Source organism: Drosophila rhopaloa, unplaced genomic scaffold (genome assembly GCF_018152115.1).
Source record: "Drosophila rhopaloa isolate 14029-0021.01 unplaced genomic scaffold, ASM1815211v1 contig_3, whole genome shotgun sequence".
Taxonomy (NCBI): domain Eukaryota; kingdom Metazoa; phylum Arthropoda; class Insecta; order Diptera; family Drosophilidae; genus Drosophila; species Drosophila rhopaloa.
The window spans coordinates 11,857,611-11,874,524 of NW_025335123.1; the positions used below are offsets into that span (position 1 = coordinate 11,857,611).

Consider the following 16,914-nt stretch of genomic DNA (forward strand, 5'->3'; position numbering starts at 1 on the left):
TATTTCATATATAAAAATTTAACCTTTATTGTTAAAATCTCCTTATTTACAGTTTTAATAATGTATTGCAATGATAAAAAAGGACGGAAATAAAAATTTGTATATTGAATTCGTTAGAATTGGTTTACTATTTTTTTTTTAGTACAACTGTTTAAAATTGTTTTTATAATTATTTTATGTTTGTATGATTCTTGTTTATTGAGTGGAAACATATGAAATACATTTTTTAACAAGAGAACTATATACATTTTTGAAAAAGGAATATTCGTTTAGCCCGTTTTGGCCAAGTCAATTTTAGTATATTTTTGTGGGTCAACGCGGTATACGCGAGCTGTCGCGCAGCGGTCACACTGGTTAAAAAAGCTTAAAAAAAAACACTTGGCAAAATTCAGATAATAAACAAAATCAAAAATAGTTGAATTTCGATAAAGATGGAATACGAAAGTGTGCTAATCGTAAAGCCGGAGGTGTTCATCTACAAAATACCGCCGCGCGCGAGCAATCGAGGCTATAGGTAAGTCCACAAATCAGAATGAAAAAAGGTGACTACTTTTTTCGCCCCTTTCTTTTGGTCCAAAAATTGAAAGATTTTCGTGCATTTCAACGCCCCCACATTGCACTCGTGTGCGTACATATATATTTATGCATATATCGTGTCTGTTTCGGGGGCGTGAGAGTGCATTAATTATGTGTTTTAGCCAAGGTTAAAGGCACCCCGACTTGTTGTTGTTGTGCCTCTGAAGTTCAATTTCAATTGATTTTCTTTTCCGTGCAATTATTGTTGTTGAACATTTTCACTTACACGTATCCAAAAAAAAATATTAAAAAAGCTCTGTTGGCGTGTGTGTAATTGTTGCTATTGCTGCTCTCTTTGTTTTCCTTTTGTTGCTGTTTATTTCACAGTTAACTGCGCTCAGGTGAGCAAATAACATAAATTAAGGAAATATTCCGAATATTGAGGGTATTATAAAGTAATTCCATCAATACCCAGTCAAACCGCAGTCTGGTGAAATAATCTACGAGAACCACATTCTACCGGTTGTTTTAATTATAATTAATGGCATATATTATTTAGTATAACATATTCGTCGTAATAGTCGGTATTTCTACATCAATGTATAGCTATTTTTAGGATCAAAAATTTCCTTAAAAATTAATTAATTACTATTGGATCACAGCGCAGCGTCCCGATTTAAATGTTTTAAATGCTCGAAATGGAATTTTGACCAGACATAAATTATTATACCCTAAGTCAACTTTGGGGAGAAATATCCCCAAGAAAATGCAATTTACATACAAATTCGCATTTCATAGATTTGTAATTGTGGCACCGATATTTATATTGTTCACACAATAACTTTTCAACATTCACAGGGCGGCAGACTGGAATCTGAAGGAGCCAACATGGACAGGAAGGATGCGACTAGTGGCCAAAGGCACCGCCGTCGTCCTGAAGCTGGAGGACAAGACCAGTGGCGCCCTGTTTGCCAACTGCCCCATCGACACATATCCCGGCGTGGCCATCGAGGCGGTATCGGACAGCTCGCGGTACTTTGTCATCCGGGTACAGGACGATAATGGACGATCGGCATTCCTCGGACTGGGATTCGGGGATCGGTCGGACTCGTTTGATCTTAATGTGGCGCTGCAGGATCACTTCAAATGGGTGAAAAACCAGGAGCAGATCGAAAAGGAGAAAACGGAGCCCAAGCAGGAGCTGGATCTGGGATTTAAGGAGGGCGAGACTATCAAGATTAACATGAGGATAACGGTGAGTTTAGCTAGCTAGATTTAACTAGTTAACAAACTATTTAAATAATGAACAAAATATAATTTTACCAAATCGTAATGCCTCTTTTTGAAAAATACCGAATGTTATTTAAAGGCCAATTAAGAAATCAGTTTGTTCTGGTTAAAATCTTCGTTCAAACTGCATTTGTTTTAATTTGAAAAAGTAGTCTTCTTAATTACATCAATTCTATAAAGGTTCTAAAGTTTATAATTCACAATGTCATTGTCAAAATGTTTAAATTTATTATCTTCTATCCATGTGATGGCAACCAAGATTCACTGTTTGTTTTTCATAATTTTTATCAACGGACTCGTCTTTCTCTTTGCAATCCAATTTTTTAATTTTGCCTGTTGTGCATTCCTCTCTTTTTGTTGAATCAGCTTCTGCAACTGCTGAAATTTGATAATTATGTTTATGCTTTTAAGATGAACCAAACGTTTGTATATGCTGTTTATTTTGATTTAAGACCATTTCAGTTGAAAAACATAAGCTTAAAGAAAAAATGCTTTATGATTAGATAACGCAACCTTTGGCAGACTTGTAATCTAACTTAATATTATAGGATTACAATCGTCCATACATATATGTGTGGTTTATTTATTTTTGAATTTATTAATAATTTAGCCTTACCTTTGTTTCAGAAAAAGGATGGCTCCGAGGGACCCTCGCGCACTGGCAAGAATAAGGGCTCCTCGGGCGTTTTGCCACCGCCGCCGGGTGGCCTCGGCAAGATCGCTCCACCACCGGCCGCCGCCGCAGCCACGACGGTACGGCAAAGTCCCGGCGTTTCGCCCGCCCACAGACCCGCCGCTGGAGGATCCGAATGGACCGACTACGCATCCGCCGGGTGAGTTTAAGCTGGGTATCAAAGGCCCATTATTGCTTTATGCAGACTTTTCATAATTTCAAAATGGAACTTGCACCGTCATCGTTTAAAAGATAAACAAACATCCAAATAAATGGTATACTATTGGGTTTTGGAGAGTCCAAAAAATCGATTTCTTTTAAGTTCCAATTATGCAGCTCTAGATCGCATAATCGTCATTTAAAATAAATTTAAATTTAGTTACGAAACTTTTTTCAAATTATTATTTTAATAAAAACAAAAATGTCTGCTTTTTTCAGTGGCAACCAAGGACAACAGAACTCGGCCAACGCCAACTGGGTGCAGTTCTAAATAGACATCCTTCTGTTCCTGCTGCTGCTGCGCTTCTACCCCCAAAACTTTATGTTTTAAGACTCTACAGATGTTTTTTTTTATTTACCATTTGCAAGCAAGTTATTCGAATTATTTTCGTTTTGAATACGACCAAAAGATTGAACAGAACATTCAGCAAAGGCGTCACGCGTTAAAGTTAAAGTTTTTTAATTAAATTGAAATTGTGTATTAGTTTCCCCGCCCACCACTCGCCCTCTTTCTCTCTCTCTATCTTTGCATCTCGCTCTAATTGGAAGAGAAAGGTGAAAGTGGGCCGAGTTCTCAGTGGGTGGGGATTTGTAGCAAACTATTTAGCCTGGTTGTTAATTGTATAAATGAAAATAACGATAATTTGTATGGAAATTATACTAAAATGTAATTTGTTAACGTCGAGATAATGCAACAAAAAAAGCAAATTAAGTTTAAATCAAGTTATACACGAACACGAACACTGCAAAAACTAAAGTGAAATATTCAAAGTTTGAGTACTTACACACGACATACACACACGTGAAAGGACATTCCGCAGACGAGAGATAGGACGCATTACATACCAATTCTAATTTATTGTTAACTTTACTACAAATTCTCCCCGATCAACTTGTTTCACATCTACCTTATATGGAATACAACAAATTATACAGATCTATCACCCTGTTCCTGTTTTTGAATTCAATCAAATTATTTGGAATCGAAATTTATTTATTTTAATAGATATATATATTGTATCCGTTGAACTATGTTTATACGTACGCCTTATTTACAAATTGAAATGTTTTAATAGTAAAAAAAAAGGAGCTCCAATATCGCCACTGCTGACTATCGAAAAGTATCTATTTACAAATTTCAACATAGTAAAGAAAATTTTCTTTTTGCTTAAAGCTAATTTGATTCATTTTGGTTCCAGAAAATTTGAAAGAAGCAAAATTGGGAACAAGGCAATATATATTTTTTTTTTTGTTTAAAAGTGGCACACACACATGCATAGCAATTAAGTAAATCAAATGAATTATATATAATATACAATATGAAGAAATATCCATATGTATTTAATAAACCACATAATTGTAAAGAAGGAAATCTTGCTAACTCTGAATTCTTGTTTTGGCCCTGAGAAACCGATTTCCCACCCCAAATCAATATCCTGCGACTACACAAAAACTCTGTGTTCCGGCCTCTTGTATCTGTTGCTGTTGAAAGATGATAAAAAGTCAAAAAATCTACAAAACCAAAAAAAAAAACAGTTCTATTTGTTCCATAAATGTTTATAATTAGAGCTGCATCTGGCACACACCTTCATCGCTTTATCTACTGTATATCTATGTAGAAACCCCACAACTTACGAATGGAAACAGCGGGTTTCGTAAATATTTTAAATTTATGTTTGTTGGGGGGTAATTTTCAATCATATTCAATGGGATAAATATAGAAAACGGCTACAACCGTATACTTTTCAAGCCTACTCTCAATGTTTTTGTTGCATTTTCTAACAAAAATAGAACGGCTTCAATTATAAGTTTTAACATATTTGGTTGCCAGTTTTCATTTCTTAAAAACCACAAGGAGAACCCACACAATTCCCATCATATTAAAGACCAGCCTTATAGATGTGAAACGCGCTGTTTCCATAGATTAACGGTTGAAACCCTGAGCTGCTAAACAGGTATTTTTTTCTTTGCGGCTACCGTTTTATTTCCGTAGCTCACTCGAGATAACCTTCGAAACAACATATTCGCCAGCTTTGAGCAGTCAACAAAATCAACAAAACGAAACATAAATTACATGGAAATAAAATTATATATATATATACACACAAGATATATACAAAATGTAATTAATATTAATGAAATACGAAATAAAAATAGCAATGAATTTCAATGTGAAATTGATGAGGCTATTTATTTCATTGGAAAAAATGGATTGGACTTTGAAAACTACGCTCAGGTTGTAGATGATTTTGGCTGAAATTGTAAATATTTTACCATCAGTCATAAAATTATAACTGTAGAAAAATACACCAAAAACTTTGAGTAAAAAGTATTTAGTTTATGATCAAAAGAAAGATGGTTCTGAAAAATTTACAAGTTTTCATGATTACAGATATATTGACTTCCCTTCGTTAATAAAAACTACACTCTTCATTGTTTTTTTTTTTATATGTTTTTATTTAACTTACAATTTTGTTTTCGGTTTTCTTGTAGGTTGTTTTTTTTTAATGATGTTCTTTTTTTAGATTTTCTTATTGATTTTTTTTAAATAATTCTTTAGATTTTAGTACATATAATTACAACGCATTATTTTCATAGGACTTCGATTTCCGACTTTCGACTGCCGCTTGACTTCGCGCCGATACACAACTAATTTAGGCAGCTTCCTGCTGCTTCTTTTATATTTTGCTTTAGTAATTTGCTGCTTTTGGATTGTTCATTATTTATTTTGCCGAACTACATGGATCAATATTACGTCATCATATGCTATTCATATACATAGCTACATGTATAAATAGATGTTGTGTATATGGTATAACCTGGCTAGCTTGAAGTAACATTCACCTCAAATTGTTTATCATGGTTTTCGTTTGGGTTTAGCGACCTTTTTGAACCGATTTGACTATGGTTTTGACAGACTCGACTTCTCCCGAAACATTTTAATCTCTTCCGAAGATTATCTTTAGAGGATTTACTTTAACAGAAGTCGAGTCAATCAATACCAATAGTTAGATCATAGTTTTATATATCCGCTTTCTCCTCACTCCTTCAGTTATGGGCATAATTTAATCGTTGTAGTTTGGATTTTTTAGGTGGAATTTTGTTTTCTGCTTCGGGGGGAAGACACCACATGCAAATAGCATCTTGAGCTGTATTAGGATTGGGAAATTGGGAGGAATGAGGCGGGAGAGGCGGCATTTAGTAGCATATATAAATAGTATATATATGTAACATTATATTTTTGTCTCGGTTTTTTTGTGGTGTCTCTTAGTTTTGTTATTTACACAGCTTCATTTGTGGTTTGCATAACGCCAAAAAAAAAGGGTTATTCATTTTACAATACCTTTCACTATTACTGCTTTGCTTAATCTTAATTCAGACGCACAGCTGGCATATAACAGATATCGTACTCCTAAACTCATAACTCCATTTGTTGTAATGCATGATGACAATGATCAACAGTTTGTGTAGTAATGCCCTATATTGGCATTATCTTCATCAACATAAACATCTTCTGCTGCCATCACTATCAGCATGACTGTTTACTTATGCGCTATTAACTAAAACATAACTTAACTTTATTTATGTGTGATTTTTGTATGTTTTACGTACAATTGCTGTATGTCGGTGCAAGGATCGGGGAAAAGGGAGTTTTTTTATAAAAAAAAAAAAATATTTCTATAATAAATGGTAGGCAAATATCAAACCGAAAATCTAAACATAAATGTACACTTTATGTTCCCGCAAGCTTTCGACTTCCAATCGGCCGTTCTTTAAATTTCTGCGTATTGTTTTGTTTTTTGATTCCCGAAAGTTGAGTGGGTTAGTGTTTTGATGACCGGGAGCTTAGCTTTGGGCTGGGACTACTATTGGTATTGGATTACATAAAGCGCTGGCGTTTACTGCTATAGTGGCAAATGTCCATTTTATCGTCGATAGGACTGCCGGGCCGCTTGCAATGGCGCGCTATTTCATTGGCAACAAATGCAAATAGTTCCGGACCACTGAAATATAGACAAAATACATAAGTTTATATGCTTAATAAATGATTAAATGGCAACTTGACGCTACCTAGGTTCTTCAAACAAACTTAAAACTGTTTTTAAAAATCTTTCAAGCATAGATTCACCATAAATATAAAATTACTATTCTGCCGATCTGATGGTCATTCTCATCTTTAATTTTATCTTATTTAAATTGTTAATGGACAAGGCCATCTCCAAATTTTGAAACTATGAATCATAAACTAAAATTTACAGAAATTATAATTGAGAGTCTTAAAAAAAACATAGTCTAAATTCGCTTACTTTCTGCCAATGAGATTTATTTTTCTTATGTTATAAAACTATCATACTGCGGCTTGTCTATACATGTAAGTAATTGAATTTTGGTAAGATTACTATAACTAGTTTTCAATGACATTTCTAAAAAAGGTCAGTACATTTTTCCTGATAAAATTGCTAAAAAGGTTTATTTCCTTAGTATATGCTTGATAAAATACACAAAATTTAAAAGCTATTTAGGTTCATGTTTTGAATAATGTTATTTTATCTTGACGAAAATAAAATTTGCATATTTATTCAACCCCCAAGTCTTACTACATATAATTTTGCAATGGATTATTTTGTAAATTTTTAGTAGTAAGTATTGGGATGCATGGCAAACCCTTTAACTAACCGTGGACGCAGCACCAAGGCCTCCTTAAAGGTGTGCAAATCATCGCCGATTCCGCCGACGGGGGCACCACCCGTTCCCTCTTGACGGCCGCCGGTTGCTCCGGAGGACAGCAGGTGTCCACCGCCGGCGGCTGTGGGCGGACCACCGGTCAAACCCAGTCCGGAGCTGTGAAATCCCAAACCAGAGCCACCACTGCCGCTCTGGTGGTGATGCTCTGGCTTCGGTGACCTGTAAGAAACAGAGAGATAGAACCAATTTGAATTGGTCTCGTTCGGAAATAATGGCTACGGCGACTCACCGACGATTGGCATGTGGATTTGAGTTGGATGGCGGTAGGGGCTTTCCGGCCAAATAGGCCAACAGATCCTCGCGTCGTATCATACGGCGTTTTTTGCTGCGCGCCCAATCGGCCAATTCGCGAGTGCGTCTTTGGTAGCCGCACTGAATGGCAGCGTCGCTGGTGCGTTTGAGACCATCACATGATTCTGGGGGGATCGAAGGACATGGATTAGTTATGCATGCATTCTTCAAATGGAAGACTTAAACTTACCTTTGTAGAGTGTTGTCACAGTGCCAGCTGCGGTCTGGAAGGGCAGCCAAAGGGCGCCTGTGTCTGAGGAAAATGTGTTCGATGAGCGCTCTGAAAAAAACCAAAAAAAAATACCGAAATCGTTATAGTCTTAAATCTTTGTGTGCTTTAACAGAGAAAAAGCCTTCATTTTAACATTTCCAAAGGTTACAAATAGTTACAATTGTTATTTTGAATTCTAAATTTGTATGTTAACAAACAAAATCTATATTATATCTGAAGCACTTACATATAAAAGATTTCTTTACTAATGATAATTTGCTTACTTAAAGGTGAAAACAATTTTTTAAATTTTGTGTTTTTTTAACCAAGCAGGGGTTTACGTCGTAAAGTTGACTATTAAAAAAGGTCGCAAAAACAAGCATATAAATAAAACATCTTTTGTGGTTTAAAATCCTGATTTTAAAATGTTGATCTTATAGCAATGATGCGACCTTTTCAACATTATATTTACGAAGTTTGATATAATTATTGGTCAATATTATTGATGTTTACAAAATGTATTTTTTCCATTTAAATTCAATATTTGAGTCGATATCTAATTTTCAGTATTGCAACGTTTGACGAAATCATATTGAATACGACATTTTGGTGGGTACACCATATAGTTTTCCACACAGAGGCATGAGAAAATGGCCGACTTAAGATCCTTGCGAAAACCATTTCTAGGTGGAATGCGAACAACAAAAACAAACATGTCCGGATTGTCGATCCTTTACTTTTCTATTGTCTATTGCTCCTTGCACACCTGCTGCACGAAAGGACGAAAAAGGACGAGAGAGAAAGGAAGGAGGGGAAAAACTGTTATCGACCCCGAGGAAGGGCAGGAAAGCGGTGCAAGAGGGATGGCTACAGGCTATCGAAATAATTCGCAAAGAAATAAAAACAACAATAGTAAAGCGAAAAGCGAGAAAGATTAATATTATTTCGCCATCCTAAAATAATGACGAAAGCAAAACAGCTGTTCGACCTACACAGACATACAGATGATTCTGCACGCACATGTTGATTAATGATATCAACAACAACAAAAGAGGCAAGGACAACAAATTGGGGGAATGAAAATTCTTTAAGGCGACGACTCTACCCTTTTCTTCTTATTCTATTGCCATTGCACTTGCCTCTCTCGCCGTCTCAGTCTTTGCAAGCCCTCTCTCTTGCTCCCCGTCTATTCTATTGCATTTTCCCCTTCCCCAACCAAAACAACAACACTTGAGCCCTTTCTGCATTTTGATAATGCGTAGTATACGGAGTGAGCGAGAAGGAAAGTTGCATTTTCATGAAAGCCGGGCTGCTGCCTCTGCTTCTTGCTCTTCCTCTTCTTGCTGTTCTATTAATACCTCGCCCAAAACTATTTTTGAAGAGAGACTGCACACACACAACTAGACAGACAGACACACGGATAGAATGGAAACACAAAGAACACTAACAAAAAAGCATGGAAGCCTACGCCCTTGGAAGGGATAACGGGATCTCACCTCTATACAGCTGAGCAACTGCGGTGGCCGAATCCTGGAATGCTCCCCACACGGTGCTCAGGTTGTTGTCCCGCTGACGGACATATTCCCGTTCGAACTCGTCGTGCTGACCGTGGATTTCATGGTGACACTGCTCCTCAAGCCAGCTCTCCTCGCCGCCCGACTCCGGTTGTTGTTGCATTTCTCTCCGGCGACGCACTCTCTCTCTCTATATCCTGCGGGCGAGTTGTTCCAAGTTACGGGTTTTTTCCCGTTCCGGCAAATGCCTGGACTACCGTCTTCTTCTTCTTCCGCTTCTCCTTTTCAGCTGCTGCTTCTTCTTCTACTGCTGCTGCTACGACGACACACGCACACACACTGGCACACACGCGAAACGCACCAACACACACGCACTTTGGACCACTCTTGGTTTTGCTTTTGGAATTACCAGGAAATCGGTTGGTAATCTGCGGTTTTGACCGTCCTTCTAAGCCGAGTGTTCCTCTGGCCGCCCAGTTGTAAATGATTTTAATTTATTTATTTCCCATACGACGAGCAAGCAGCACTTTTATGTTGTAAACCAGCACAAAAAAGAACTCACACTCAGCGACGGCGTTGCCAGATGGGCGAGAGCTGTCAAGCGAACGCTGGGATTCTAGTTCGATTTTCAATAGCAAGTTCTGGACTGGTGAACTAGTCACGAAATTAGGGTTCTTAAATATTAATATGGTTATCGCCAAGCGAGGATTAATATAAAAAGAAAGGAATTTATTTACAGGCGATAAGTAATTATTAAATAATTCTGAACTGGTTCACAAGTTACGAGTACAAAATAAAATATTAATTGAACAGTAGGAATTTTTGTCACTGCAGTAAGTAATGCCATAAACTAGTACGTTCACAAATTATATTTAAATAACTTAAGTTAAAATATTCCGGTTAGAATCGATTTGTTAAATTTGAAGGGTTTCAGCTGGTACGCTATGTGTTAAAATAAATATTAATTAATGGTCTAGATAACAATGACGTGAACCAATTTTAACTTAAAAGTTATTTTACCTGTTAAATCCATGATTCTGTGGTACCCTAGTTTGTAGTTCATTAGTGAACCAGTGAGAAATTTTTTTGTAAACGTTGCCATCTGATATACCTTGTATGCATAAGCACATATTTAACACATATTAATCGTATTAATTAAATTTTCCAGCGTACATGTTAAAGGCATTTACAAACTATTTTTTTAATAGGTTCTGAAAAATACCAGAAAAAGAACTGGAATTATGTCAGCTGTGTGTACCTAACATAGGCGTAACAAAAATATAATCTTAAGTTCAGATATCATTATTAATATATTAAAAAAGTGCCTGCCCACAAAGGGTATACATTTTTCAAAAAAAAACTATAGTTTTCTCAGGAATATCAACCGTTTACTGCAAAATTATCAAATCGTAAAATATTTATAACGCATTTTAATAGTTCCAATTCCTTCGGAACCAGGTTCAAAATGAGAACTTTTTGCACAACGTGGCAACACCGCTCCAGTTGTCAGCACGTTTTTAAAAGCCGGCCAATCCGAATCCAAAACAAAGTGCGATTCATCAAAAAATAGGATGTTTATGAACTCCAATCTGTTCGAGCCGGGCAAATCAAAGCCGGAGCGAAACTTTGTCCAGTTGGCGGTGAAGCAGAACCAGCGCTTCGACGGCCGGCGCTCTAACGATTGCCGTGATGTGGTGCTGACCTTCGGCGCGGATTGGGGCACTGTGGCGGTGTCCCTGGGTGATACAAAGGTCCTGACCCACGTGACCTGCGACCTAGGAGCACCGACCACATCCCGGCCCAACGAGGGCAAGCTTCAGCTGAACGTGAACCTTGGCGGCGTTGCTTTTTTAGACGAAGTTCAGACCACGCATGACCAGCGATCCCTCACTTTGAACTCCCTGCTCGAGAGAACCTTTCGCAGTTCCAGGTGCGTCGACCTGGAGTCCCTGTGCGTGGCTGCCGAGCAGCATGTGTGGTGCATCCGGGTGGACATCAATGTGCTCAATCACGACGGGAATCTGTATGGTAAGTTCACGTGGGATATATAATATGATAAGATTATCAATTTCAGACAGCATTACCTTAAAAATCGGTCGGATTATTTGTACAAAGCTATAAGATAAAGTCATCCTTGAGGGTCTTCTCTAAACTATCTTTAACAAGAAAGGGAGCCAACTTCGACAAGACGAAGTTTATATGCCTTTGCAGCTGTTTTTTCGAATACATCGTACAAACTTACAACAAAATCGAACAAAAACTAAAAACCAAGTTTTAAATGCATTTTTAGGGAATTAAACCATAAGTTTAATCGGATTTCTGTGAGAAAAGTTATGGGTTTAGAAGTGCAATTTTGTACATTTAATTATTATTTAATTGTTGACTAATTAATTATTTAACTATTTCCACCACTAAATCCCGACTGTATTCTACAGATGCCAGCACCATAGCCACGTTGGCTGCTTTGATGCATTTCCGTCGACCAGACGTGACGTTTGCGGACGATGAACTGCGTATTTATACGGAGAAGGAGCGGGAATTCATTCCCCTGCTATTCCTCCACTATCCCGTGAGTGTTACCTATTGCATTTACAAGAGCAGCGGCCAGCCAATAGTGGATCCCACGTTGCTCGAGGAGAACGCCGCCGATTCCGTGATTGTCCTGAGCTTCAACTCATACCAGGAGTTGTGCACCCTGAATGCCGGAGGCACTGCACCTACAAATGTCCGAACTATCATGCAATGTGCTCGCAATGCAGCGACTCGTGCCAAGGCCATTGTAGATTTCATACGCAAGGCATTGTCGATGGACGAAGAGCGCCGACTGCAGGGTAGTCGATTGATCCAGGGACTGGTGGGTCTCATAGGAGAAACGGCACACAAACTGAGCTTCAGGAAACTAATGGGCCAGCAAAATCAGGAACTTCAGGCTCCGATTAATGAAAAAATGGAAGTGGATAATAAACCCATTGCAAAACCAGAGGTCGAGGAGGTTAAGACAAAGGAAGAGTCGTCCAAACAGGAGACAGGTGAGCTGGTGTTTAAGATTATTTGGGTAAATTCAAATAAACTCATGTTTGATTTACCTTTTCATAGACATCCCAATGGACTCCAGTAGTTGGCTGCCCCAGGATGAGGACTCCCAGGAACTGCCCACACCGTCGGAGGCATCTAGTTCGAAAGCAGGCAAGGGCAAACAAAATCGCAGCAAAAGCAAAGGCACTAAAAAGAAATTACCGAAAAAACAAGGTGTGTTTGCAAGCAAAATTTAAACCAATATCCATTTAATAACGCCCTAAAACTCTTCCAGATCACAGCGACTCGGAGGAGGAAGCCAAGCAAGTCATCTAGCCGATATCATAGTCATGTAGTTAAGTGAAAATGCTTTCTATTAAGTTTTATTTAGGCTTAAATGTATGGCTAAAATCAGTCTAGGCTTTAACAGAAATCGTTTAATGCGGAATTCCAATTGATTTATGGAACCGATGTTCGTCTTAGTTAGGCTTAAACTAGAGCTCTAAAATATATTTCCAACCCGACGGGGCAAACGAGACGATGTTTAAGTTTTTATATTGCAGATTGTTTCACTTAATCTTTTACAGTGATATTTTGTTGGCTTGTATTTTTTTATTGTAATCTAATTGTGCTTCGATTCATTTATGATTTATTGGTGTTTTGTTTATTGTTTAGCCCTCCCCACTTAATTTGATCTATAATACAAACGATTAAATGAACAACATTAGCGTCGCCGTGTCTTTAAGCTTAAGAATACGAATTGCTATTAGATTCAGTGTTGTGTGTTTTTTTGTTAATTCTCTTGTAAATTTACATAGTTTATTTAATGTAATGTGTGTATAAAGAGCTATTAACAACGGACCAAGGCTACAATTAGTTTGTAAATTTTTTTGTTTTAGGTTAAGATTACTTTTATCTTGCTAAACTATTTTTTGGGAGCACCAGTTGCCTTTTTCCTTACGATTTTTCATTGCAGTTTTCTTTTCAATATCTTTTTATCCTGGGAGTTGAAAGGATTTTGGGCAGTGGTGGTGGTGTAGGTTGGGGGTTAGAGATGAGAAGGACATTTCGCTATCAGTATTTTCGTTTTCCTTTTTTGGGTGAACAATGCCGACGTCCAGCAAATGCAGCAACAATGTGAGAAGTATTAACTGGCGGTTGGCCAGCGTTAGAAGGAGTAAACGTCGTCGGCGTCCTCCTCCTCCCTCCGCCCGCCGACGCGCCTTCAGGTGGTGTCGTTGCCAAGGCCGTTCTTCTGGTCCAGCTTATTCGAGCCCATCTTCACCATGTACACAAAGAACGTGATGATCTCCTTTTCCTTTATGGGTATTGTCTTGAAGTGCTTCATAATGGTCTAAACGAAAAGAGGCAAGACATTAAAATAAAGCGTTGAATTATATAGACAATGGGCTAAAATATACGTTTCAAATGGTTTTGTTTTCTTAAGTACTTTATCCAGTGAATACTCTCATTCGCCTGCTTCAAAACATTAACTTGGGTACTAAAAAAAACTTATTCAGCAAATACAGGTTAAGCCAATCCCAGAGAAGTAAATATAGAACCAGAAAAACATGGATTAAATAATTTCACCTAGATTGTATTGATTAAAGCCTCTAAAAAAATCACTCTGTATTTTAGGGAATATGTAAACCAATTTGGATCACAAATTGATCTCAACTGCTATATTTTTGTGCTGAATGAACTAATATCACTTGCTAAGTAACTTCATAAAAAGAGAACACCACCGATACGTGGAATCAAGACCTTAGCTTTCCCTGGTTTTTGCTCTAACCGCGAACTGTCATATTCTAGTGTAAACTCACATCTGCCAGCTGCGCCCTCTTCATGCCCTGCCTCGTTTGGACCTTGAAGTGGCGCTTGTAGCGACGCAGCGTGCTCACGCCCAGCTGGTAGAGATCGGGGAACTCGTGCAGGTCCGTGTCCGTCTCGTTGCTGTCGTCCTCGCTGTCCTTGCGGCGCCGCTTGGTCCGCACGGACTGGATGCGCTCCTTGTGATGGTCGCAGATGTAGATGTGCTGCGCCGCAGGATCACTGCTGAGCTTGAGTCGCTTCTGGGCCACCGTCTTCTGGATGCGTTTGCTGTAGCTGGCGTAGCCGGCTTGGTTGCGACACCGCTCCATGTCGTCGATCAGGCAGCAGGTCTGGTCCGTGTGCCCGCGGCTGTCCTCCTCGCCGGTGCTGAATCCGTTGTTCATCCTGTCCACAATCGGAGTTCCTTTGCTCTTTTCTGCACTGTGCTTTGCTGCCCTACTGCTCCTCTGTTTTCCTCCGTTTCTCTGTTTTTCCCTCTTTCTCTGCGCTTTGTGTTTGCGACGTTTTCGTTTTGGTGTGACCAGCGCTGGCAGGCGTTGAAACACTAACAATATGGTACGTGTGGAGGGTGCACTTGCTAAGTGAGGTGTACTTATTAAAATTGTGGTGGGAGTACTCGCTAACGTGGTGTGTTTGCCGCAGTGCCATCACTAGCTCACTATTTGCATTGCCCAACACTGGCCAGACTGTCACATTTTGTTTGAAACGAGATTGTTTTAGAAACTATTCCGAAAATGCCGCCTGGAACGCAAATTGCTAGCGATAGCGACATGGAAACCGTTCTGGAGGAGTTCAAGCAGCGCCAGGAGCGTCGCAACAGCGGCGGATCGGCCAAGTACACCTGCAGCGTCCCGAAATGCAAGGCCACCTTCAAGCGGCTGGACCAATTGGACCGCCATGAATATCACCACACCGGGCTTGTAAGTAGGGTTTTTCGATCCTTATGGGGTAGCCAATAACCCACGATCCTTGCAGAAGAAGCACGCCTGTTCGTACGAGGGCTGCGACAAGACGTACTCCATAGTGACGCACTTGAAGCGCCATTTGAGAAGCACCCACGAGCGACCGGAGGCGGCGGCCAAGAAAACAGTTAAGTGTTCCCTAGACGAGTGCAGCAAGATGTTCATCTCGGTCAGCAACATGACGCGTCACATGCGCGAAACGCACGAGAGTCCACGGGTCTATCCGTGCAGTCACTGCAGCGCCAAGTTCTCGCAGAAACTCAAGCTGAAGCGCCACGAGATCAGGGAGCACACGCAGGAGTATCCGTTTAGCTGCGCCAAGTGCTCGCGGGGATTCTACCAGGAGTGGCAGTGCCAGAGCCACGAGGGCAGCTGCAAGCAGTACGAGTGCCCCGGTTGCCCCCAGAAGTTCGACAAGTGGTCGCTGTACACGAAGCACTGCCGCGACACCTTGCACGGCCGGAATCGCCACAGATGCGAGCGTTGCGATTGCGCCTACGACAAGCCCAGCGACCTGAAGCGCCACATCGAGGTAAAGCACAAGGAGGCGGCGGCGGAGGAAGAGAGTACATCGTTCACCTGCACAGAAGAGGGTTGCGGCAAGAGTTACTCGTATCTGAGGAATCTTCGCCAGCACATGCTCACCTCCCATTCGGGAAGGCGCTTCGAGTGCCAGGCCGTGGACTGTGGACGCTGCTTTAGCAGTGCCCAGAATTTGTCCAAACATCTTCTCAGGGATCACAAGGATGGCAAGAAGAAGAAGGAGAAGGAGAAGAAACAGGCCGTTAAGGAGCGGCTGAATTCCAATCCCCGCAAGCGACGACGCGATGCCGGGCGCAGCAAACATTCCCGACTATCCAAGTTGGCCTGCCTGCAACTGGACAAGGATGACGAGGAAGCGGTGCGCGAAAGACAGCCGATGGCCCTGGAGAAGGTCACCCAATCGCTCAAAGAAGATCCCATCGAGGAGCTGCTGGCGCAGACCCTGGTTGATGAGGATGAAGTGGAGCAAGAGTAATGGAATTTGGATTACAAACGAATAGCGAGGGAAGGTGACATTAAAAACGTTTAGGCAAACACTAGAAAATTATTAAAAGAATATAGAAATGACCAGAGGCTGTAAATATACAAAAGAAAATTGTATAAGATTGGAAATCAAGCCGCGAGAAATCAACATAGTCAAAACAAACAAAAATAAAACACTCTAAAACAACAAATTATGTAAAACCAAATAAACCAATAAAATATTCAGGGCGAGCATAAAGATTAGTATGAACCAGTTTACTTATAGATATTAATAAATCATTAATTTATTCCTTTTTTATTTTAAGCTTTAACTTGCCTAGAAAGAATTAAATTGTTTGCCGCCAGGAGCGAATTTTCTCATCTCCTTAATACCTATACTTAGTATTGTAAGATTTCCATTCCCTGACATTATTATTTATTAACCTGTGAAAATCTTTAAAACCCTGGAGAAAAACGATGGATTCCTTGTAAATATGCAGAGTTAGAGCCCATTAATATTTGGAATTAAGGATATATTATTTATTTATTTAGTTTGACAACCAAAAATTCAAAATAAAAAAGTTTTATTTAAAATCCCCTAAAAATCGTTTAATTAAAAGCTCAAAGACCTAACCAAAG

At 39.4% G+C, this 16,914-nt stretch overlaps 5 protein-coding genes across 5 annotated transcripts; 3 read left to right on the forward strand and 2 right to left on the reverse strand.

Moving 5' to 3' along the window:
• Positions 1-328: 328 nt before the first annotated feature.
• Positions 329-4,070, forward strand: LOC108048341 (NECAP-like protein CG9132). The gene is made up of 4 exons (XM_017128909.2): positions 329-514; positions 1,375-1,771; positions 2,434-2,639; positions 2,918-4,070. Exons 1-4 carry the CDS (start codon positions 432-434, stop codon positions 2,967-2,969), a joined length of 738 nt encoding a protein of 245 aa, XP_016984398.1. The 5' UTR covers positions 329-431; the 3' UTR covers positions 2,970-4,070.
• Positions 4,071-6,172: 2,102 nt separating this feature from the next.
• LOC108048340 (UPF0472 protein C16orf72 homolog) lies at positions 6,173-10,051 on the reverse strand. The gene is made up of 5 exons (XM_017128908.2): positions 9,443-10,051; positions 7,926-8,015; positions 7,674-7,860; positions 7,376-7,603; positions 6,173-6,702 (listed from the first exon to the last, which is right to left on the reverse strand). The coding sequence occupies exons 1-5, from the start codon at positions 9,621-9,623 to the stop codon at positions 6,579-6,581; spliced, it is 810 nt and encodes a 269-aa protein (XP_016984397.1). The 5' UTR covers positions 9,624-10,051; the 3' UTR covers positions 6,173-6,578.
• Positions 10,052-10,955: 904 nt separating this feature from the next.
• On the forward strand, positions 10,956-13,013 carry LOC108048350 (exosome complex component RRP45). The gene is made up of 4 exons (XM_017128930.2): positions 10,956-11,488; positions 11,896-12,489; positions 12,557-12,709; positions 12,771-13,013. The coding sequence occupies exons 1-4, from the start codon at positions 11,032-11,034 to the stop codon at positions 12,809-12,811; spliced, it is 1,245 nt and encodes a 414-aa protein (XP_016984419.1). The 5' UTR covers positions 10,956-11,031; the 3' UTR covers positions 12,812-13,013.
• Positions 13,014-13,241: 228 nt separating this feature from the next.
• On the reverse strand, positions 13,242-14,829 carry LOC108048351 (histone deacetylase complex subunit SAP30 homolog). Its single transcript, XM_017128931.2, has 2 exons — positions 14,299-14,829; positions 13,242-13,829 (listed from the first exon to the last, which is right to left on the reverse strand). The coding sequence occupies exons 1-2, from the start codon at positions 14,689-14,691 to the stop codon at positions 13,701-13,703; spliced, it is 522 nt and encodes a 173-aa protein (XP_016984420.1). The 5' UTR covers positions 14,692-14,829; the 3' UTR covers positions 13,242-13,700.
• Positions 14,830-14,983: 154 nt separating this feature from the next.
• Positions 14,984-16,879, forward strand: LOC108048352 (transcription factor IIIA). The gene is made up of 2 exons (XM_017128932.2): positions 14,984-15,228; positions 15,284-16,879. Exons 1-2 carry the CDS (start codon positions 15,043-15,045, stop codon positions 16,286-16,288), a joined length of 1,191 nt encoding a protein of 396 aa, XP_016984421.1. The 5' UTR covers positions 14,984-15,042; the 3' UTR covers positions 16,289-16,879.
• The last annotated feature ends 35 nt before the right edge of the window (positions 16,880-16,914 follow it).

Bases quoted from the DNA above. Each gene is read 5' to 3' on its own strand.
- LOC108048341 (XM_017128909.2), top strand. From the start codon at position 432: ATGGAATACGAAAGTGTGCTAATCGTAAAGCCGGAGGTGTTCATCTAC. The intron at 515-1,374 runs GTAAGTCCACAA...CAACATTCACAG, and splicing joins GCGAGCAATCGAGGCTATAG to GGCGGCAGACTGGAATCTGA. The intron at 2,640-2,917 runs GTGAGTTTAAGC...TGCTTTTTTCAG, and splicing joins ACCGACTACGCATCCGCCGG to TGGCAACCAAGGACAACAGA.
- LOC108048340 (XM_017128908.2), bottom strand. From the start codon at position 9,623: ATGCAACAACAACCGGAGTCGGGCGGCGAGGAGAGCTGGCTTGAGGAG. The intron at 8,016-9,442 runs GTGAGATCCCGT...GGTTTTTTTCAG, and splicing joins AGTTGCTCAGCTGTATAGAG to AGCGCTCATCGAACACATTT. The intron at 7,861-7,925 runs GTAAGTTTAAGT...CGATCCCCCCAG, and splicing joins TGTGACAACACTCTACAAAG to AATCATGTGATGGTCTCAAA.
- LOC108048350 (XM_017128930.2), top strand. From the start codon at position 11,032: ATGTTTATGAACTCCAATCTGTTCGAGCCGGGCAAATCAAAGCCGGAG. The intron at 11,489-11,895 runs GTAAGTTCACGT...TGTATTCTACAG, and splicing joins TCACGACGGGAATCTGTATG to ATGCCAGCACCATAGCCACG. The intron at 12,710-12,770 runs GTGTGTTTGCAA...AAACTCTTCCAG, and splicing joins GAAATTACCGAAAAAACAAG to ATCACAGCGACTCGGAGGAG.
- LOC108048351 (XM_017128931.2), bottom strand. From the start codon at position 14,691: ATGAACAACGGATTCAGCACCGGCGAGGAGGACAGCCGCGGGCACACG. The intron at 13,830-14,298 runs GTGAGTTTACAC...CTTTTCGTTTAG, and splicing joins AGAGGGCGCAGCTGGCAGAT to ACCATTATGAAGCACTTCAA.
- LOC108048352 (XM_017128932.2), top strand. From the start codon at position 15,043: ATGCCGCCTGGAACGCAAATTGCTAGCGATAGCGACATGGAAACCGTT. The intron at 15,229-15,283 runs GTAAGTAGGGTT...CGATCCTTGCAG, and splicing joins AATATCACCACACCGGGCTT to AAGAAGCACGCCTGTTCGTA.